Source organism: Littorina saxatilis, linkage group LG1 (genome assembly GCF_037325665.1).
Source record: "Littorina saxatilis isolate snail1 linkage group LG1, US_GU_Lsax_2.0, whole genome shotgun sequence".
Classification (NCBI taxonomy): domain Eukaryota; kingdom Metazoa; phylum Mollusca; class Gastropoda; order Littorinimorpha; family Littorinidae; genus Littorina; species Littorina saxatilis.
The window spans coordinates 37,560,235-37,583,673 of record NC_090245.1 but is presented as its reverse complement, the minus strand read 5'-3'; the positions used below and the strand labels follow the sequence as shown (position 1 = coordinate 37,583,673).

Below are 23,439 nucleotides of genomic sequence, written 5' to 3'. Positions count from 1 at the left end.
ACAAACGCAATCCCGCACACACAAACACGAGCACGCACGTCACACACACACACACACGCACGCATACACAAACACACACACGCATCACAATCTGCGAATCAAAACTTTAATGATTTTCTTTAACTCATGAAACATTGCAAAAGTTAATGAAAAATACTGAAATATCGAAGTACTGCATTCAAGAAAAGCCTTCTTTCAAAGTCGATGTAAGTCTGTTATGTGGAATTGGTGGTCATTGACAGAAATGAACATAAACCCAGAATGCCAATACAAGAAAACCCTTATTCAAATGACTGACTTTTAACGAATAAACAAGTAGTAAACAATAATGCCAACTGTAAATTTAAAACGATTTAAAGCCACCACCCGCTATCTCTACTTATCTGCTACTCCCCCCCCCCAACCTTCCCCCCTCCACCTTCAAAAAGCTTGTATGTTGGGGGGGGGGGGGGAGGGGGGCGGAGCCAAGAGTGATAGGGTGGTAGGTGTTTGAGGGAATGGGGGCGGGGGGTTGGGGTTTGGAGTGCCTAATACATTTTATTCAAAAAGATTACAAGGAAAGTAATTGTGTAACAAGTTCAGAAGAACAACATAAACCTCGAATCCGAATCATGAATCTCAACACTTTTTCTTCTTAAAATGTATTAATGATATTCTAGAAGACTTGATACCCCCACTCGCAATGCAAGCGACTCATTTAGCACATACACTTTTATCACCGATTGTAACCAGGTATTGTCTTTTATCCCCGAATGTGACCTAGTTGCATGCACATCGTCTTTTTAAGCGAATATACTCAATGGCACATTGTCTTTTATGAACGAGTGTAATCCAATTGTTCATCGTCTTTTATTGGCGAATGTGACCTAATTGCAAGCACATCGTCTTTTACCAGCCAATGTGACCCAATGCACATCGTCTTTTATCAGGGAATGTGACCGAATTAAATGCTCATCGTCTTTTACAGCCAATGTGACCCAATGCACATCGTCTTTTATAAGCGAATGTGACCTAATTGCATACAAATCGTCTCCTATCAGCGAATATAACCCAATGGCTCTTCGTCTTTAATCCGAAGATGTAACCAAAGTGCCAACTTCCTCTTTTAGCATCCTTATGAACATAATCAGGGTATGCACAATTTCCCATAGGAAACACATACCCGGGGAACGTTTCTGGAAACCAATGGCAATGTTGCAACAGCGGCACAAAAAGTCTTTTTCGACAAAAATTGATTACACAAGATAATATCAATTCCTTTCTCGTTTGATAATGCCAATTTGCACATGTTTATTACAAAGATTGAAACACGGTATCGGTGTATACACTTTCATACGAAATCAACAAGTAAATCGTGTATCGTGGATAAACACTCACACCTCCTCCTTCACCCTACAGACCACCCTCTACCCCCCCCCCCCCCCACCCCTCCCCCCTATCCCATACACACACCATCCGTAGATTCAACGTAGATTCATTCTTTTTTACTCTACAATTTTCGCGTCGTTGGCATTGTTGTTGTACTTGTAGTCGATGGTGTTCACGTTTATTGATTGATGATGACGACGACGACGATGATGTTGGTGGTGGTGGTGGTATGATGCATACAGTCCAAAACAGCAGAGCTAGGCCAACAATAGTGAAAAACATACTGCTACAACACTTGACACTCTCCTTTCACAACAGGATGGGGTACATCGCAGCCAAGTCCGTGCAAGGAATCTTGAAGATGTTGTCAATGCCCTGCGCTATCCTGTGATTGTGCCAGGGCGACATGCACGTGCGGAACCCGAACAGGGCCTCCATGAGTTCATGCGCACGGTGCGGCACGGGGACCAGGTAGCCCTCGAAAGGGGCCTTGGACAGGGGGTAGATATCGTCCGTGCGATACATCGTGGTGGGGTTCACGTAGTTGGTCAAGGCGTACGTGTACTCCCCGTCGTTCTTCACCAAAAACACGTCCAGGAAAGGGTAGCGCATCACCACGTTCTCGTGAGGCTCGTACTCCACCCGATACTTCTGAGCCTCCTCCTTGGTGGTCAGAACTTTGGGGTGGAGTGTCTTGGGGCGCGGCTCCACAGGGACGATCTGGGCGTCATCCGCGAAGAACTTCCAGTGCATGTTGTTCTTTATGTGTAGGGTGTAGCCGGGCAAGCAGGACAGTACGCGCTGAAGCTTGTCCATCTCTTTGACGTCCACCGCCACATCCATATCATCGTCCCAGGGAATCAGACCCCCGTGGCGGAGCAAGCCCAGGAGACTGCCTTCAGTGAAGAAGTAAGAGATGTTGTGCTGGTCGCAGACGTGGTGGAACGCTCGCCAGGTGTCCAGGAGACGCCATTTGTCCTTCAGCGTCATCTGTGGCAGGTAGGGGGAGAATTTGAGTCGGCGTTCCTCAGAGCTGTTGACCCACTTGTGTGCACGTGCGTACAGCTCAATGTCTGCATGACGTCTGCCAGGCCCCTCTGGTGGTGATCCGTTTGCTTTGCTGCCACGTTCTGCAAATATACAGGTATTGGGGAGAATGCGAATGAGTGGGTGTTTGAACAAACTGGTTTAGGTTGATGTAGTCTTCGCTGAATTTGTCAGTCACAACCACTCTCTGTTTGTCTGTCTGTCTGTCTTTTTCTTGTCATCTTTCTCGAAATTCAACCAGCCAATGCACGCTTGCAAACAAACACACACACGCACGCGCGCAAGCACACACGCACGCGCGCAAGCACGCACGCACGCACGCACACACACACACATTGTAATGGACAATGCCGTGTTGTTATTGTTATTAAAATATTTATCTTAAAAACAATTCCACTCTGCACAGAATGTTTGGCAAGTGTTCATGTGCAGGATGTTATTATTTCATGAAAAAAGCTGTCTAGATCTACAATGGTTAGCCCAATCGTTTACACGGGAAGGAATGAAACATACATATCTATATATATATACGACTAGTGTCTGTCTGTCTGTCTGTCTGTCTGTCTGTCTGTCTGTCTGTCTGTCTGTTCGCGATGCACGGCCAAAGTTCTCGGTGGATCTTTTTCAAATGTGGACACCGTATTCAGCTACACCCCGGACACAACCTCATCGATGAGATATTTCAACACGTGCTCTCAGCGCGCAGCGCTGAGCGCGCTGAACCGATTTTTTTTTGGGGGGGTCTGGATCCACTACCAGTAACTCTTCCTTATCTTCTCCAGTGTTTTCAGCCGCGATTATCTCCCTTCCTCCGTGTGGCGTCAATCCATATTCCCGTTACTACGTTACTATTTTTAGAAGGTCACTGCACGTTACTATTTTTAGAAGGTCTCCAGTGTTTTGCGCGTTTATCTCCTTTCCTTCGTGCGTACACCCGGCAAAGCCGGGTCCCAGGCGCAGCCTGGTATTCGGCTCTACTTCTTCCCGGCGAAGCCGGTACCCGGCGAAGCGGGTAATCATCTAGTTACTACATGTATAGTTACTTTTCAGGAGAGCTCCCCCCCCCCCCCCCCCCCCCGCACTCATCCCGTGCCAAATGCCTGCGGCGCAACGTTACGACTCGGCAACACACGCCGGACCGTGTCATTCGATCGATACGCGTTGTGACCAATGAGTTATATCTATGTGTCTCTGAGTTATACATATATCAATGTGTCACTGAGTTATATCTATATGTCTCTGAGTTATATCTATGAGTCACTGAATTATATCTGTGTGTCTCGAAGTTGGACATTGGATTTTCCTTCTTTGAGATATATGTGATGCCAGAGGCCGACCAAAACTATATTTAGGCGGCTCCGGGCAGAGACTACAAAGGAGTGAATGTATGTGTGCACTCAGTCGTAAAATAAACATTCGATACATTACTGTTATTTGTATGTTTGATCAACATATGATATTTGACACAGATCTCGACTGAGATTGCTCCACTCACTAGCGATTTCTCGCAGAAAATAGTCTGTCTCGATCTGTGTTAATGTAAAAATTTTGTCAAAAATACTTTTAACCTTTAATATAGATATCAAGAAATAAATCCTTTCTTTGACGTCTTGTTGAGTCCTCCTCGTTATTTGCAAAACGTGTTCTTGTTTATGTTCTAATCAACCCTCCATGGAACCCAGGACTATCATTAGCTCGGTGGATAAAATAAAACTGTGCTTTCGTCACATGAATCAAATGTCACCCAAACACAACAACCAGCGATACATCAAATAAACACTCAAGCATGCATATACTCTCAACCCATGTTTTTTTTTACTCAATTACTCTCTCTCCCTCTCTCTCTCTCACACACACACACACACACACACACACACACACACGAACACACGCGCTGTAATAACCGGCTTCATCGGTAGTTTGGGATAATGCTTTCATAGCTGTAATAACCGGCTTCATCGGTAGTTCGGGATAATGCTTTCATAGCTGTAATAACCGGCTTCATCGGTAAGGGAAAGTCGCCAATCCCGGAACAGTCGGCCAACTTGGAACACCTCAATATGCGATCAACGGGGAACAATTCATGAACAATTGTTTTGCAGAAATGTCTAGTGACATTCCGTGATATTATTTCAGCAAAAAAAATGACTACTGCGGCAAAACAAAACAAATGGTACGTTTTTTAAACTTTTCTTCCTTCTTCTTCTTATTTCTACCGTCTACAATTCGTATTATTACTCTTTATCTATATACGTTCACGTAAAATGTTGATTGCTGTGATAAACCTTCATAGATTTGCAATAACTTGAACGGAAAAAAAGATTTGAAACGTCACGTGTATCCAACAGAAAAACGCGAAATCCATTAAGGTGCCATGCGGCAATGATGGAACACATAAGAGAGGCAAACATGGAACAGTGTTCCAGCTTTGCCGCATTCTGTTCCAACTTACCCTCATCAAACAATAAACAGAACACTGCTGTTTTATTCACGTATTCAATTCTCTTTTCGGTTTTGTTGTGTTTTTCCTTTCTATAAGTTTTATTGAATGATTGATTCATTTGTTTGACAGTATTATGAGACCCGAACGGCGGTGGTTACCAGAAGAAATGGGCTGCGCTTTGTCGGCAGTGAAAAACGAAGATATGGGTTTGCGTTGCGCATTAAGAGCATATGGTGTTACTGTCACAACTCGTAAAAGTCATTTAGAAGGAAACAAACAAATTTGCAAAAGAAGAAGTAAAGTTCACAGGAAGACCTTCTACATTAACACCAGAGATAGAACAAGAACTAATCAATAGCATTCTTGAAGCTGAAATAAATTTGCCAACGTCACCCCCATCGTTGTTTTGTACACTGTACATGGAGATTCTGGTCATTATGATTGCTTGGTGTCAGCAGCAAATGTAAGCTTACCTGCTGCTGATGTCCTGCAACACACAACCACAAGCTCGTCGAAGAGATCATCACGAAAAAAACAATCTTCTCCTTACAAGCAAAAGCTGGAGATTTCACTTGCAAAAAGGCGTGCAGGTCAACAGAAAAGAGGAAAGAATGAAGCTACAAAATCTTCTGCTCAGAGAAACAAGAGGGGAATATCTTCTGATCAGAGGGAAAAAAGGAGAACATTCTCGACGATGCGTTTTATCCCGGGGGAAAGCACTTGGTACTGCTTCATGTGTGGCACCAACTCCCCTAAGAACATGATACAGTGCCAGAGGTGCACACAGTGGGCACACGAGGACTGCGCCGACAGCAGCGGACAAAAGGACTTCGAAATCTGTACTTAGCAATGTTTGTGTGTCTGCAAAATCAGCTCTTAAATCTGTTCTTAGTTATTTGCTTTGAGACTTTATGCGTAATGAATTTTACATTTAGTCAATTGGGCAGGTAGCCCTTTTATATCTATTTGTCAACAGAAGAGGGGTACAAATGAAGATGCGAAATTTCGTGGTACTGCTTCATGTGTGGCACCAACTCCCCTGAGGATATGTTATAGTGCCAGAAGTGCACACAGTAATCACACGCTGACTGCGCTGACAGTAGAAGACAAAGGACATTGTCTGCGAAATCTTTGCCTATTTTTTCCTTTTTTTTTTAAAGGTTTTGTTTTTCAGTCCTTTTTAGACCTAGCCCTTATTTATCTTTTTGTTTTACATTTAAGGCTTAAATTGTTATCCGATTTGTTATTTCCTTGGTAAAAATCAAAATATGATGTTGAAAAAAGACATTTACATAAAATGGCTTAATCAAAATGTTATGACGTATTTATTTATATTATGTGTGTGGGAATGTGTGCTTGTTTGTGTGTGAATGAGAGTGTGTGGGTGTATATGTGTGTGTGTGAGACACAGACAGAGCTAGAAAGAGAGTCAGGGTGTGTTTGTATGTGTTCCGAGTTTGACAACACAGTGTTCCACTTTACACACCCATGCGTCCAACCTGGAACAAATGCAGACATTTTTATTATGATCAGTCTGATGAGTTGTGTGACTTTTATTTTATTTTATGTGGTTCGTTTATTTACTGTCTAGTATGTGAAAATATAAAGAACGCTTTGCAATATCCATTTTTTTGTCTGGTACGGCTGTTTCTCCTTAACTGTTCCAGGTTTAGCGACTTTCCCCTAATTCGGGATAATGCTTTCATAGCTGTAATAACAGGCTTCATCGGTTACGGTAGTTCGGGATAATGCTTTCATAGCTGTAATAACCGGCTTCATCGGTAGTTCCGGATAATGCTTTCATAGCTGTTATAACCGGCTTCATCGGTAGTTTGGGATAATGCTTTCATAGCTGTAATAACCGGCTTTATCAGGAGTTCGGGATAATGCTTTCATAGCTGTAATAACCGGCTTCATCGGTAGTTCGGCATAATGCTTTCAGCTATGACTGGAGCTAAGCACGCATTTTGCACTGAGTGCAAATCTTTGGACGAATTAGACTGCCCCAGATTGCAACAATGACTATAGTTATGTATTTTTGCTGTTGTTGCGTTATCACTACTTACATGAAAGGTTTTGAAAAGAGCAGGAAAAGAAATATCTGGTGACACCTTAAAAAGTAAAGGTTGGTTGTACAGAGTTAAGAAGGCGCATATGGTGTCAAGACCTGTGGATGTACGGGTGTTAGGAGGGGGGTTGTGGAGGGGGGGGGGGGAGGGGAGGGGGAGGTTCCTACGGTCCGGAGGCCTTACCTGGCAAATGCTTTTTTTGTTGTATTCAAGCAGAGAACCAAAATCCCTCTTTCAGCAAATGCCAAATTTCAACAGCAGCTGAGGGGTCCGACCCATGAGACCACACCACAACCCCCACAGCACCCTGTTTGCACCGAAAGTAAACAGCTAAAATGCGAGTGGGTTAAAACTCTTCGTCCATGTTTACAGAGCGAATTGCCCTAATTGACGGAATACTGATGCACCCGTCAGCGTTTACAAAGTAATTCAAACTTTTCAGTTGAAGACGTTTTTTAAATAAAAATATTCAGCAGACTATCCTTATCAGTAAATGTCCTACACGTATTAAAGAACAAAAACCCTTGCACACTTTTATTGTAAGCTGGAGGATTCTTTCTTTCTTTCTTTATTTGGTGTTTAACGTCGTTTTCAACCACGAAGGTTATATCGCGACGAGGGAAAGGGGGGAGATGGGATAGGAGAAAGGGGGGGGGGGGGAGATGGGATAGAGCCACTTGTTAAGTGTTTCTTGTTCACAAAAGCACTAATCAAAAAATTGCTCCAGGGGCTTGCAACGTAGTACAATATATGACCTTACTGGAAGAATGCAAGTTTCCAGTACAAAGGACTAAACATTTCTTACATACTGCTTGACTAAAATCTTTACAAACATTGACTATATTCTATACAAGAACCACTTAACAAGGGTAAAAGGAGAAACAGAATCCGTTAGTCGCCTCATACGACATGCGGGGTGCAGAGAAATAAGGATGTGGAAAAGAAGACTTTTGGTAAGTGAAATAAAGGTGATGGATCCAGTCAGGTAGAAATAAGACAACAAGAAAAGAATTGGAAAACTGGGTGCATTTGAATTTCACGCATTTGAAAAATGTTTTCGTCTTCCCGCATTTGATTTTCCCGCATTTGATGGTTTGAATTTCACGCATGTGAGCTTTTGAAAATCACGCATGTAGTGTATGGGTTGGGGTGTGTGTATATGAGATAGAGTTGCTCGTGACCGATGATGAGTCTCAATTCACCTTGGAGACGGAAATGTCTTTCTCTGTCTTTAGTTCATGATTGTGCTCATTTGAGTAAATCGGGTCCTTGAAGTCGAGACTTGTTTTCAATCGCGCTGGACATCCACGTATCGAACAACGCCATGTCTTTGATTTCTTGGTTTCACGGTCCTTGACGTATAAACTCCCACGGCTGAGAATTGCCGGATTTCCCCTGTTGGTTGTTGTTATCGTGATGCTCGTCTCTTGCTGTGCCATGGCGAAATGAGCCGTGTAGTTGAACTGAATTGTGATTTGTGAGTTGTGAGCGAACCGTCGTGACGTATAAACTCCCACGGATTTCCCATGTATTCGTGTCTTGCTGAATTGTGATTTGTATTCACGCGTCTATACACGGGACTCACTCACGAACACACCGATGCAGGTGGGATACGTGCTTGCGTGTGCATGCGTGTGCGTGAAATTCAAATGACAAGTAAGGAGAGATTTTAACTGGAAACCTGCGTGAAATTCATGTGTTAAGAAATGCGAGAAATTCATAACGTGAAATTCAAAAGTGCGTGAAATTCAGTTGCACCGGGAAAACTGCAGGGAATAGTAGGGAGAGTTTTCTTGGAAGGAAATATAGGTGAAAGGACTGGTAAGGCAGAAATAAGACAAAAGAAGAGAAGAAACAGAACCGTTAGTCGCCTCTTACGACATGCTGGGTAGCATCGGGTAAATTCTTTCTAGTCCCAACCAATATGGGACTCCCCCTAACCCGCGGGGGGTAACTGGAGGATGGACCAGGGCTCCCCAAAATGCGCGTCCCTGCGTCATATACGCACTAGAAGCCAAAATAACGCCATAGAAATTTATTGTGGAGGTCCCGGGACGCACTCAAGCTATAAAGAGCGGGTCCCGGGACGCACTAAATTTCCGCTATCGTGCGTACTGTGGGTACTCTTTTCAGACTGTAATCGTCCATCAAGTATAGTGCAAGCGCAAATACCAATTTCACGCAGAAACGATATGGAAAAGAATGTGTGTGTTCCATTGAACAAGGTTTAGTCAAACTGTCCTCTTCAAATATTCTGAAGGAAAAAACACACACTTCATATCACATTATTCGAGATAACAATGGGTTATAGGAACAGAGAGGGTGTGGGGACCAATGACTCTTGGGACCCTCTAAAACTCCGTGTAGGGGGTCCATGGACCCTCAAAACATTAAAAGTGGGGGTCCCGGGACCCTATAAACATTAAAAGTGGGGGTCCCGGGACCCTCTAAACATTAAAAGTAGGGGTCCCGGGACCCTCTAAACATTAAAAGTGGGGTCCCGGGACCCTCTAAACATTAAAAGTGGGGGTCCCGGGACCCTCTAGGACGGGCGTCCGTGGGGAGCCCTGGTGAACGAAGCAATACAAACATTTCTGCTGCTCACTTTTCCCAGCTCTAAATATTCCGAGATTCGGCAGTCTATCCCTTTTGATACCGAGAACAGAACTGGGTGTGTGGGTGAATGTACCCTGCTTCGGTTTGGACAACATGTTGACAGAAGCGATGCCCTGGTTCGGTTTCCATGTTGACAAAATAATGACACAAAAATGTGTTGTCGAACCTAGTTGGTGGTGAACGCCGCGCGTGCGCACTTGGGCCTTTTGTCGTGAAGTTGTGGCTTTTTAAGCCGCCATTATATGGGGCTTACTGGATTTGGTCTGTCTATCTGTTTGTTTGTTTGTTTGTTTGTTTGTTTGAGTAGGGCGGGCGGGTGGACGATTACAAACAAGTCGGGTAAGACTTGTATCTCTGGGTCAATTAAGCTCAAATTTCGTGAAATTGTAAGGAATAGGGTTACACGGGTGTATGCAAAAAATTACATTCCTAACGAAAGTCAAACGGAAGATATTGACAAGCTTCGGAGAACACTCGATCACCAGCCCTTCGTCCCGTCCCCACCCTCCCCCTCCTTCTCCGGCTCCCCCTTCACGTGCTTTCAGCCTGTCACTCAAAACCACGTCAAGCAACTCATCACCAAGACGGCCATCAAGACCTGCGAGCTAGACCCCCTGCCAGGCTTCCTCTTCACCAAGTGTCTGGACAAGCTCCTGCCGTCTATCACAGATATCATCAACATCTCCCTGGCCACAGGCGTCGTTCCCGACTGCTTCAAGTCTGCCGTTGTCCGCCCACTCATCAAGAAGCCCGGCCTTGACGTCAACGAGTTGAAGAACTACCGTCCTGTGTCCAACCTGCCCTTCCTCTCCAAGCTTCTGGAGCGTATCATCCTGGAGCAGTTGAGCGCCCACCTGACTCGGAACTCGCTGATGCCAGTGTACCAGTCAGAGTACCGCCCTCACCACAGCACCGAGACGGCGCTCCTGCGAATCACCACGGACCTTCTGAACGCAACAGATAGCGGTCTCGTCTCTGCCCTTGTGCTGCTGGAACTTTCTGCGGCCTTCGACACGATCGACCATCAGCTACTCGTCGATCGTCTCAGTTCCACGTTCGGCATTCACGACACCGCCCTCTCTTGGTTCCGGAACTACCTCCAGAACCGCTCTCAGACTGTCACCACTGATTCGTTCTCTTCTCAGCCTGTCCCTGTCCGCTTCGGCGTCCCACAAGGGTCTGTCCTCGGCCCTGTCCTTTTCACCCTGTACACCCAACCCCTCTCCCTGGTCATCGAACGCCACGGCTTGAACTACAACTCCTTTGCCGATGACACGCAGCTCCAGAACAACGCCAAGCCGGAGGACGTTGACCATCTCCTGGGATCTATCTCCAGTTGTTTCACCGACATCAAGAACTGGATGACTGAGAACAAGTTGAAGCTGAACAGTGAGAAGACGGAGGCCCTTCTCGTTGGAACACGACAGAAGATTGCTTCCCTCACTGTGACCGACCTCCAGCTGGTTGACGCGACTGTTCCATTCTCCCCTGCTGTCAAGAGCCTTGGCGTCTTTCTCGACTCCACTCTCTCCATGCAGACACACATCTCCTTCATCATCAAGACCTGCTTTTTCCACCTACGACGCATCGCCTCCATCCGTCGCTACCTCACCCATGACGACTGTGTCAAGCTGGTTGTCTCCCTCATCTTCAGTCGTCTGGACTACTGCAACTCCCTTCTGGCTGGCCTCCCCGCCTCATCCATTCATGGCCTACAACGAGTCCAGAACGCTGCTGCCAGGCTGACGTTGAGGAAGACGAAGCGAGACCACATCACCCCCCTACTTCGCTCCTTGTTCTGGCTCCCTGTCAACACCCGAATCTCCTACAAACTGTCCACTCTGGTCTACAAGTGTCTCAACGACTCTGCTCCCGAGTACCTTCAATCCTCCCTGGACCTGTACACCCAGCCCTCCGACCGTCCCCTTTGTTCTGCTGCTGACCCACTCCGCCTTCACATCCCTCGCTCGAAACTCGCATCTGCTGGTCAGCGTGCATTTCCCTCCGCGGGCCCCTCCGTCTGGAACTCCCTGCCGCTTGAGCTTCGCCAGAGCCCCTCTCTTGACGCGTTCAAGAGTAGGTTGAAGACTCAGTTCTTCCCGTAGCTGGCTGCGACTTTCATGTTCGACGTGATGTGTTGTGCCCCAAAAGACATTCTTGTGCTGTGCTCTGTGAGAGGTGTTTTCTTTGTGTTTAATATTATTTTGTTTGGACCTAGCTATTGATGTGTACATTGTTGTTAAACAGTTGTTTGTTGTATGTTTATCAGGGTTTGCTAGTGTGTGATAGGGTTCGTGTCCGTCTGTAGATGTTAGTTTCTTTGTTAGTCCTGTGTTGACAACTCTTCGACAAGCGCTTAGAACTGTACCCACGGAATACGCGCTATATAAGCTTCATATTGATTGATTGATTGATAAACCGAACCAAGGGACGAAACCAGCTGGCAGAAGCATAGGTTATGCGGGAATTCCCGCACGTTTACTCCCCTTAGAATCTCGTTCTCAACGAAAGTCAAACGGAAGATATTGGCCCGGCTAAAACGCTTTTACAAACCGAACCAAGGGACGAAACCCGCTGGCAGAAGCATAGGTTATGCGGGAATTCCCGCACGGTTACTCCCCTTAGAATCTCGTTCTCTCTCTCTCTCTCTCTCTCTCTCTCTCTCTCTCTCTCTCTCTCTCTCTCTCTCTCTCTCTCTCTCTCTCTCTCTCTCTCTCTCTCTCTCTCTCTCTCCCTCCCTCTCTCTCTCTTTCTCTCGCTCTCTGTCAGTACTCCCTCTCTCTTTCTCTCGCTCTCTGTCAGTATATGGTTTGAAACTGTTAAGTGTGACTTAAGGTCGCGGATTAGGTCACAGGTCAACTGTTTGTGCAGAGCCGGTATCCATGTCCTACCCCCGTGTCACCACGGGCGGATTTTTGCCCGTTAAGGTCAATGCTTGTTTTGTCTGTCTCCCTCTCAGCCTCTTTCTCTCTCTCTCCCTCTCTCTCTATTCTTACACACCTACTTTCACAACCTAACGTTATTAGAAATACGGCGCTGCAGCTCCATACTATTGGCCGGTGTAACACGAGAAAATTACTCCCACGAGATTTTTACTCCGGAGTAAAAATCTTGTACGAAAATGTTACTCCCTTTACGAACAAAGTACTCCCCCATTACACGAGAAAATGACTCCCCACGACAGGTGAGTTCCGAGTAAACATTTCGTACACAAATGTTACTTCCCTGACGAATAAATAACGAATAAATCACTTCACCCTAACACGAGCAATTTAACTTCCCATGCCAGGTGTACGAAATGTTTACTCCCTTGTCCCCTGTTAGTCTTGGTGGTGGAAGGGGTGGAGGGAGGGTAGCGCGACATTCGTTTGCGCGAGATCACATATTGGCATTATCCCTTCGCCCGCATCCCATTTTCGCGTACGAGAATTATACTGGAAGTAAAAAAAATGGGGAGTCAAAATTTCGTGGAGGGAGTAATTTTTTCGTGCCTTGGGGAGTTCTATTCTCGTACGAAAGGTGTACTCTATCCTTAGCGGATTATGACTTTATTCAGTTATTCTGCAGGGCGGGGATGTAGCTCAGTCGGTAGCGCGCTGGATTTCAATGTATCCAGTTGGCCGCTGTCAGCGTGAGTTCGTCCCCACGTTCGGCGAGAGATTTATTTCTCAGAGTCAACTTTGTGTGCAGACTCTCCTCGGTGTCCGAACACCCCCGTGTGTATATGCAAGCACAAGACCAAGTGCGCACGAAAAAGATCCTGTAATCCATGTCAGAGTTCGGTGGGTTATAGAAACACGAAAATACCCAGCATGCTTCCTCCGAAAACGGCGTATGGCTGCCTAAATGGCGGGGTAAAAAACGGTCATACACGTAAAATTCCACTTGTGCAAAAAAACAACCCACGAGTGTACGTGGGAGTTTCAGCCCACGAACGCTCGGAAGCGAGAGGTTGCGAGTTCGACCCTGGGTCAGGGCGTTAGCAATTTTTTTCTCCCCTTTCCTAACCTAGGTGGTGGGATCAAGTGCTAGTCTTTCGGATGAGACGAAAAACCGAGGACCCTTCGTGTACACTACATTGGGGTATGCACGTTAAAGATCCCACGATTAACAAAAGGGTCTTTCCTGGCAAAATTGTATAGGCATAGATAAAAAATGTCCACCAAAATACCCGTGTGACTTGGAATAATAGGCCGTGAAAAGTAGGATATGCGCCGAAATGGCTGCGATCTGCTGGTCGATGTGAATGCGTGATGTATTGTGTAAAAACATCCATCTCACACGGCATAAATAGATCCCTGCGCCTTGAGTCCGAGTCTGGAGATACGCGCGCGATAAGTAAGACTTCATATAACATAACGAACGCAGAAGAAGAAGAAGTTATTCTGCAGAAAAGACAAATGCTGGAGAAAACCCGTTCTTTTCTGCAGCATTTCTGCATAATGTCATCTTTTGCCGAAGCAGCGTTTTTTTCTGCATCAAAACATTTTACTGTAAAATTGAAATCAAGAATGCTGCAGTAAAACGGTGCTGTTGTTTTACTGCAGAAAACCTGTTTACATTTTTTTTGCAGCATTTTGTACTGGCTCTTGGCGGATTATAACATTATTCAGTTATTCTGGAGAAAAACCGAAATGCTGGAGAAAAACTGTCTTTTCTGCAACATTTCTGCATAATGTCATCTTTCGCCGAAGCAACGTTTTTTTTACTGCATAATGTTTTTCTGAAGCATAATGTTTACTTGGTTTTCTGCAGCATTATTAAGATTAACTTTTTCTTCAGAATAGTCTGTGACAGTTTTTCTGGAGAAAAACGAACGACCTTGTAAAGTAGCGTTTGTATTCGTCGCCCCCTGGGATAGTATAATAGAATTGTTCCGCAGTGTACCAATCAGAAGGCGTGTAGCATAAGGGCATTATATTCAACTTCACAATGGCAGCCGAACGTGAACAATTTCTGAAGCAAATCGAACACGAAGTGGACTACTGCGTTCGTCTGGCAAAATGTGACAATGTTGCTGACAGGTGCCTAATTTGAAACTTTCAACCGGCGGAAAGGAAGTCAGACAGACAAAATACATTCGTGTCACGCACAACTATTGGTAATTCTGGATGAGTCCATCTCTCGACAGAGGGGGGCTCACGTGCTCCAACATTATAATGAGCCAGTACAAAATGCTGCAGAAAAAGTGTAAACAGGTTTTCTTCAGTAAAACAACAGCACCGTTTTACTGCAGCATTCTTGATTTCAATTTTACTGCAGTAAAATGTTTTGCTCCAGAAAAACCCGTTGCTTCGGTGAAAGATGACATTATGCAGAAATGCTGCAGAAAAGACAGTTTTTCTCCAGCATTTCTGTTTTTCTGCAGAATAACTGAATAATGCCAAAATGCTGAAGAAAAAGTGTAAACAGTTTTTCTCCAGTAAAACAACATCACCGTTTTACTGCAGCATTCTTGATTTCAATTTTACTGCAGTAAAACGGTTTTACTGCAGAAAAAAACGTTGCTCTCACGAAAGATGACATTATGCAGAAATGCTGCAGAAACAAACAGTTTTTCTCCAGCATTTCTGTTTTTCTGCAGAATAACTGAATAAAGTCATAATCCGCTAAGGATAGTACTCGGAGTAAGTATTTCGTACGAAATGTTTACTCCGGAGTAAATTTTTCGTGGAGTAAAAATGTCGTGTTACACCGGGTCTACAACAGCGTCAGGGCAGTGGAACCCCTCTGTTAAGACCCCTCAATGGAAGACCCCCCCCCCCCCCCCCCCCTACAAGACACTGCTTTTGTAGACTTTCTGTTAACAACCTTTGTAAACTTACCCCCCATTTTTTAAGAATCTCTCTCTATAATAAAACACCCCATAATTATTAGAAATTTTTATTTATTTTAAATAAATAAATAAATAAAAAGAATCTCTCGTTGTTTAAGACCCGATCATCTCAGATTTTAGGCGGTCTTAACAAGAGGGGGTGGGTGGGTCCGTTGTACTATTTCTTTTTCGCTGTTTTTCACTCTTAACTTTCATTTGGACAAAACACATCCTGAGAATGTACCTGGGCGCAGACGGTCGCGAACAGAATGGGATGTGACGTTGGTGCAAGCAGACAGAGCCGCCAAGTCGCCCGAGACTGTGTGTATCCGGTTTACCTTGAACAACTGAAATGAAACACACACACACACACACACACACACACACACACACACACGCACACACATTCATAATAATTTTGTTATTAATGATAGTAACAATGAATATTGATAATAACAAGAAAAGCAAATGCTTGCACACGACTCGCCTTCCTGAACCATCTTACCCCTTAGTAGACGCCCTTCCTTTCGGGACCCCACACAACCGAAGACATTTTCAAGACCATGTTTTCTAAGATATTCTGTTCATAACCTCTGTAAGTTTACCCCAATTATTAGACCTGATTTTCTTAGGGTTTTGTAGGTCTTAAAAGGAGGATTCCACTACAGTGACCCCCCCCCCCCCCCCCCCTCCCCCCCAAAAAAAACCCCACTGTTCCAGCTCCATAAAATACTGTTCAAGAGAACTCCTTAGGTGACCTGTATCAAGCGCAAAGAGCATAATTGTAAAATTATGATGTTGCGCTATATAAATGCTCATTTATTATTATTATTATTATCAATCCATTTAGTTATTCAACCATAAGAATATTTCAAATATTAAAACTGGCACAACCCCCAACCTCCTCCCCACCACTATCACTAGCCTGACATACTCAACATCCACCAAATTTTGAAAAAGGATATCTTTTTTACATTTAGTCAAGTTTTGACTAAATGTTTTAACGTAGAGGGGGAATCGAGACGAGGGTCGTGGTGTATGTGTGTGTGTCTGTCTGTCTGTCTGTGCGTGTGTGTGTGTAGAGCGATTCAGACCAAACTACTGGACCGATCTTTATGAAATTTTACATGAGAGTTTCTGGGAATGATATCCCCGGACATTTTTTTTCTTTTTTTCGATAAATACCTTTGATGACGTCATATCCGGCTTTTTGTAAAAGTTGAGGCGGCACTGTCACACCCTCATTTTTCAATCAAATTGATTGAAATTTTGGCCAAGCAATCTTCGACGAAGGCCGGACTTCGGTATTGTATTTCAGCTTGGTGGCTTAAAAATTAATTTATGACTTTGGTCATTAAAAATCGAAAATTGTAAAAAAAATATTTTGTTTTTAAAACGATCCAAATTTACGTTCATCTTATTCTTCATCATTTTCTGATTCCAAAAACATATAAATATGTTATATTCGGATTAAAAACAAGCTCTGAAAATTAAAAATATAAAAACTATTATTAAAATAAAATTTCCGAAATCGATTTAAAAACAATTTCATCTTATTCCTTGTGGGTTCCTGATTCCAAAAACATATAGATGTGATATGTTTGGATTAAAAACACGCTCAGAAAATTAAAAAGAATAGAGATAAAGAAAAGCGTGCTATCCTTCTCAGCTCAACTACTACCCCGCTCTTCTTGTCAATTTCACTGCTTTTGCATCTAGCGGTGGAATGACGATGCTACGAGTATACGCTCTTGCTGTAAAAATGCAGTGAGTTCAGTTTCATTCTGTTAGTTCGACAGCTTGACTAAATGTTGTAATTTCGCCTTACGCGACTTGTTTCTTTTTAACAAGAATTATAATAATTACTAATTCAATGCTAACCTTCCAAAGGGACAATGACTTCCAGGCAATCGGGACGGGGAGGATCGTGTTGCGTATCTCTGGCACGAACATCACAACCACGAGAAGGAAGGACAGCGTCGTTAGCAGGCGCACGACACGTGCTTCTCGAAACATCCTCAGACGCATCACGCCGCGAGGCCGTAGATGTAGCTTTCCTGGGATCTGCGTCATAGCCACCTCATTCTGGACTCCTTCTGACATCAAAGTTGAGGGGTGGAGAGAGAGAGGGAGAGAGCGAGAAAAAGAGAGAGAGAGAGAATGGAATGGAATTGAATTGAAATGTATTTTGCGAGGACGACAGAATAAGCAATGTACACATGTGTTTTTTCATCCGGCCCTCGCCCATTGACACAATAACAAGAAGAAATATAAGTTAAGTTAACTACAGTACAAATTACTTAATTAACATGTCAAGTAACCAATAAGACATTTCAAGATTTATTTTGATTCATCAGCAATGCTTGAAAATTATATATAACAAAGAAATATTTGTTTGTATAAAAATGTTCTTCGTGCATTATATAGAATCATGTTTTTCAAAGCAATCAGATAGTAAAGTCGTGATATTTCATCATCAGCTTCTTAATAATATTTCTTACAAATTTTGCCAGAGAAACAGCATGTTATGTTCCTTGAATAATGTTTCATCGATTTGTAATTAGTGCGCCAGAATATGAGAGACTAGACTTGTACAGGTCAATTCTTGGAGTTGGGGTAATTAATTTGTTAAATTTTCTTGAATGATTTATTTTGAAATTCGAGGCAATGAGTGTGGGTGCATTCCCTGACATAATTCTATGCATCATCACACCTTTGTTATAGGCAAATCTTTATTTGGGCGCACTAGTAAATGAAACCCTGGATTATAATTTGTGTTTGTTTGTTTGTTTGTTTGCTTAACGCCCAGCCGACCACGAAGGGCCATATCAGGGCGGTGCTGCTTTGACATATAACGTGCGCCACACACAAGACAGAAGTCGCAGCACAGGCTTCATGTCTCACCCAGTCACATTATTCTGACACCGGACCAACCAGTCCTAGCACTAACCCCATAATGCCAGACGCCAGGCGGAGCAGCCACTAGATTGCCAATTTTAAAGTCTTAGGTATGACCCGGCCGGGGTTCGAACCCACGACCTCCCGATCACGGGGCGGACGCCTTACCACTTGGCCAACCGTGCCGGTCTGGATTCTAATCAGACATTCAAAAAGATGTATTTTTTTTAAAAGACTTAATTAAACAGCTCGTCTCTGTAAACTCCCCAAGTGTTTCAAAGTGTGTGCACTTGCCGAGTCCCACACTGTGGAAGCATAGTCCATGGCTGACTGAATATGTGCCTGAAAACAGTTTTCTTGTGTGAAGGTCAAGAAAGTGTTTAATGTTTGATAACTGAAATATGTTTCAGATGTGTATCTACCTGTTTTGACCAAGACTGGTTATTGTTATTGTTAAACCTATATAAATGTCCATTATTATTTATTATTATTCCCAAGGCTTTCTTGCTATCAACTTCGGTAACATCTTGATTTCGTATTTGCAATGTCGGAAATCCAGATGTTAGATTTTGTCGTTTTTGCCTCGTGGTAAGAAGCATCCATTTAGTTTTAGTTATTGGGTTCAGTGACATATTGTTTAGTTCTGACCATTCTGCTTCTATCTAGTAATCGATCAATGTTTTCTTGGAGGATATTTGCTAGTTTGATAAGATCTTGGTGACTCGAATGAATTGTGGCAATCGTCTGCAAATTGTTTACACATGCATTTAACAAATAGCGGTAGGTCGTTTATATAGATAGAAAATAGCAATGGACCAAGAACAGAACCTTGTGGTACTCCAAACCTTACTGTTTGTTTACAAGAGTATAATTGATTCAGGTAAGTACTTTGCTGTCTGCCTGATAAGAAAGATTTTAAAATGTTAACAGAATCGTTTGCAAGTAAACTGGAAGGGGTGTTTATTTTCGATAAGCACCCAGCAACCAAAAACTGACTAGCCATCAACCAGCCCGAATCATCGATATCTCAAATGTACAAAATACACATCTCTGGAGCAGAAAAAAATGGCTTGTTACGCTTATAACTACAAGAGCTGGTTCTGTAAAATAAGAGGCTTGAAATGCAGTATCAAAAAACAAGAAAGGTATGTTAGAGGAACGTTATATCTATAACGTTTTGTTTTGTTGTACATTATATATACGCTCATTGTCAATAAGAAGCGACCATTGAGATTTGTCGTTGTCCGGGGGCCCTGCAGCTAATACAAAAAGATGTCAAGGTTAAACTGTTATTACCTCTGATCAATTCCTTGTTACTCCCAGTTCTGAGAGCTATCAAAAACGTCATCTCCGTTACTGTTCGGGCCATAGACCTATATTAAATATAGGTCCCTGTTCGGGCGTACTAGGGGTGGTCGTCTACATTTGTGCTTTTTTTCAATAATCTTATGGATAGATTTCGATACAAAATTATGTCAAATGATGAATGAACCATGGGGAAAAAAGTTATAGAAAAAAATATATATGTAAAAACAGAATTTATTTTTGGGTAGCGTGACTCACGCTTCCAATATTTTGTTTTCTGTTTGCTGAGAACATGTGCTTTGCCTAAAAATACTGACCAATCAAATTCATGTCACTATGCTTATAGCCACGCCCAAACAAGTGCAGCAACAGTTTGACACTGGAGCGCTGTCCAAGCTTTTTTTTTAAACGCCCGATATGCACGGGATTTGATAGGAGTTTTGCGCTTGGCATTTTCCAAATAAGGATATCCTACTATGAGTACTACGCTGGAATACTACAATGAATTTTCAAACGGCAACACTGGCTTCGTCTTTCCTGATCGAAAGGGGGTGTATTGTTGATAATTGTAGATACTAGACTCTGCATTTTATCGTCAAATGGCGATTTCGGTATAAAAATGCAGACAAGGACCTTTAAGAATTTGAATTTATTTTAAAAATATAAGCAAGCTCTTTCTAATCACATGCACTACCATTTTAAATGACACAATCGTCAGTGCTGTTGCTGCAGTCATTTTTGTGCACTTGGAAGTCCCTGCCGTGAGTCTTCGCCAAGGCTAAAAGTAAATTTCCGGGGAAACAGGCGCAAATGCAGTAACTTCTTTCGAGAATATTTTTTCATCCAATTTGGAGGGACTTTTTACACACGAATACGCTTAAAACAACCTTCAAACCATTCTGATAAGCATCGCTCCACGGCTATTGCCAGTTGTCTCTCTGACCGGACGCTACAGTCCTACGCGAATCTATCAAAATAAGAATACAGAGTTATCTCCCATATGTTTTTCGCGAGCACTGATCTGAATTTGAGATCAGTGTTCGCGAGACGAAAATGATTGCAGATTGGCCGACTTCGACAGTGATCTCCGTTCTGTTCTTCACAGTTATGATAAAGACATCGTTCTAAGGTCAAAACAAGTCGAAATTTTGGGACTGCTGCTGGAAGGAGACCGTAATATATGGTTTCATCACTGTCAACTGGTCTGGTTACAGACAATATCGTCTGCTCCAGTGAGCGCCGAAACCAAACGGTTGATTATCACGTGACACTGACTTTTGCCATATTTAGAGTTGTTTGCACAGTAAATACAGCCGCGAAAAATTGCTCGCTTGAAACTGTCTTACATATCAATTCCTTTGTAATTTAAAAATTACAAAACACCATGAAAAATCATTATCGACGATCGCGAATCTGCTAAAATCAATAATACATTACAACAAGAAGGGCAAAGCCCATACGACTCACATGCTTGACCTTGACCTTTACATAGCAATGACATCATACACTAAGAACTGCTTTACACATTTTTCCTACCAAAATACATCAAGGTCAAGGTCATCCAAGGTCATGCAACACAAAGCTGTTAATTCAAGACATAGGAAGTACAATGGTGCTTATTGGCTCTTTCTACCATGAGATATGGTCACTTTTAGTGGTTCACTACCTTATTTTGGTCACATTTCATAAGGGTCAAAGTGACCTTCACCTTGATCATATGTGACCAAATGTGTCTCATGATGAAAGCATAACATGTGCCCCACATAATTTTTAAGTTTGAAACAGTTATCTTCCATAGTTCAGGGTCAAGGTCACTTCAAAATATGTATACAATCCAACTTTGAAGAGCTCCTGTGACCTTGACCTTGAAGCAAGGTAAACCAAACTGGTATCAAAAGATGGGGCTTACTTTGCCCTATATATCATATATAGGTGAGGTATTGAATCTCAAAAACTTCAGAGAAAATGGGAAAAATGTGAAAAATAGCTGTTTTTTAGACAACATTTATGGCCCCTGCGACCTTGACCTTGAAGCAAGGTCAAGATGCTATGTATGTTTTTTGGGGCCTTGTCATCATACACCATCTTGCCAAATTTGGTACTGATAGACTGAATAGTGTCCAAGAAATATCCAACGTTAAAGTTTTCCATACGCGTTTTTAGATCTAGTCACTAAAACCGTCGTATTAGCTCAAGCCTGCTTCGCAGAAACACATCATTACCACAGTTGGAAGGTTTAGTGATTGTTTTATAAGCTAGTGAAATTTCGTTGATCTAGTCTGAGTGGATTTTGTGTATAAAAGTGTTATATGATATGATAGTTACTTTATTGCGTCATTTGTCAACTCCATTACATATGTACGTGTTTTTTAGTTGGTCATCTTACAATGTGGATCTAAGGAAAACTAAAGGTATTTTCTGCTGGGCACCTTATTTACCATGTTGGTGAACAATTAAGCTAAACAAAAACACCAAATGTCTGCGAAAAAGCCAGAAAGTGGTTTTCGTCTTTTTTCGATCGCCACTTAATTATTGTGAATGAGTGTCTAACGTTCGAATAACATAGAACTTTACCTTTCTTGGTTTTTTTATTCTGAATTTTGGAACGTTTGCAGTCTAGTTGTTTTTGGATTCAAATAGCAGTAGAAAACCTTTCCTAAATTTACAACACTAAAGTTCAATAAACACCAAAGTAACAACTACAGGCTTGAACATACGAAATTCAATATAAATCCATGAGTTCGTGTTTTCTGAATCGAAATCTATGTACAAACCGTCGCCGGAAGATAGTTCTCAAGACAAGTAAGCTTAACTCTCATACTTTGTGTAGAGTTGTTCCCCTTTCAGATTTCTACACCACTGATCTAATTATTTTTAGATCAGTGTTCTACACACTCGGCCACTTCGACAAAATGACTGCAATCCGTCAGTCAAGTCAAGTCAAGTCAAGTCAAGTATTTTATTGTTTTGGGCCCAGAGGGCTTTGAAACAAAGATATAACTTTAACAAAAAAGGTAACAAATCAGACAGTTAGTATATATGTATACAAATTGAGCGGACAAATACAACAATACTATACAACCAAAATAAATTGTCAATATACACTTCCATGTACATACAAACAAAAATAAAAGAAAAATAGGTTTAACAAAATCAGGTAAGAAATCAGACAGATAATATGTATACATTAAGCGGACAACGATAATATACAGCCGAAATAAATTGACAATACCATTATGCCATGCATCTTTTGTAAAAACACAAAACAAAACAAAAGCATGTATTACATACATATACATACCAATAAAGAAACTAGATGTAACGCTAACATACTAAAATCATAACGTGGGCTACAAATCTTGCTAGCTTCATTAGCTTTATCTTAGATTTACAATTCATTAACTGTTCATATTTTAAACAATTTGGGTGAGATCGGTAATAAGGACTAATTAATTTTCTTCTTTCAGACACTATACTTTCGTCGGTACAAATGAACAAATAGTGAAACTCATCACCTAATTCATTTTTATCGCACATATCACACAATCTTTCATTTCTAGGAGCATTAAAAAATCTGTGCTGATGTATTGGCAACTTATGATTGCTTGTTCTAAATTTTGCTAATTTAATTTGGAATTTCCTAGGCAACCAAAGCAAATACCTTTCCAGACAAAAATCCTTTTCATATATTCTGTGATTAAAACACAAGCTGTTGGCATTCACGTCAGTGTTCCATTCCTGCAGGAATTGATCTCTTAGCCTTTGTTTTACAACGTTTTTAAAACCTGAGACGGCAAGACTCTGAGTTGTCCATAAATATGATAGACCCAACTTATTTAACATAGTATTGACATGCGACAACCAGGGCAATTTAACGT

The 23,439-nt window shown here is 42.5% G+C and overlaps 1 protein-coding gene across 4 annotated transcripts; it reads right to left on the bottom strand.

Moving 5' to 3' along the window:
* Window positions 1-463: 463 nt before the first annotated feature.
* LOC138968797 (uncharacterized) lies at window positions 464-22,378 on the bottom strand. Of its 4 annotated transcripts, none has more exons than XM_070341460.1 (4): window positions 22,336-22,378; window positions 17,240-17,451; window positions 15,603-15,705; window positions 464-2,498 (listed from the first exon to the last, which is right to left on the bottom strand). In XM_070341460.1, exons 2-4 carry the CDS (start codon window positions 17,429-17,431, stop codon window positions 1,678-1,680), a joined length of 1,116 nt encoding a protein of 371 aa, XP_070197561.1. In that variant the 5' UTR covers window positions 17,432-17,451; window positions 22,336-22,378; the 3' UTR covers window positions 464-1,677. The 4 variants fall into 4 exon arrangements, with proteins under 4 accessions (XP_070197561.1, XP_070197552.1, XP_070197569.1 ...); XM_070341451.1 differs by having other exon boundaries at window positions 22,279-22,341; XM_070341468.1 differs by lacking the exon at window positions 22,336-22,378 and adding an exon at window positions 22,136-22,268.
* Between the last annotated feature and the right edge of the window lie 1,061 nt (window positions 22,379-23,439).

What these genes read in the sequence shown, in the direction of transcription:
- LOC138968797 (XM_070341445.1), bottom strand. Translation starts at nt 17,461, where the DNA reads ATGTCAGAAGGAGTCCAGAATGAGGTGGCTATGACGCAGATCCCAGGA. An exon ending in AGTCATTGTCCCTTTGGAAG is followed by an intron (nt 15,706 to 17,239) that starts GTTAGCATTGAA and finishes GTTTCATTTCAG; the next exon opens with TTGTTCAAGGTAAACCGGAT. An exon ending in TCGCGACCGTCTGCGCCCAG is followed by an intron (nt 2,499 to 15,602) that starts GTACATTCTCAG and finishes GTATATTTGCAG; the next exon opens with AACGTGGCAGCAAAGCAAAC.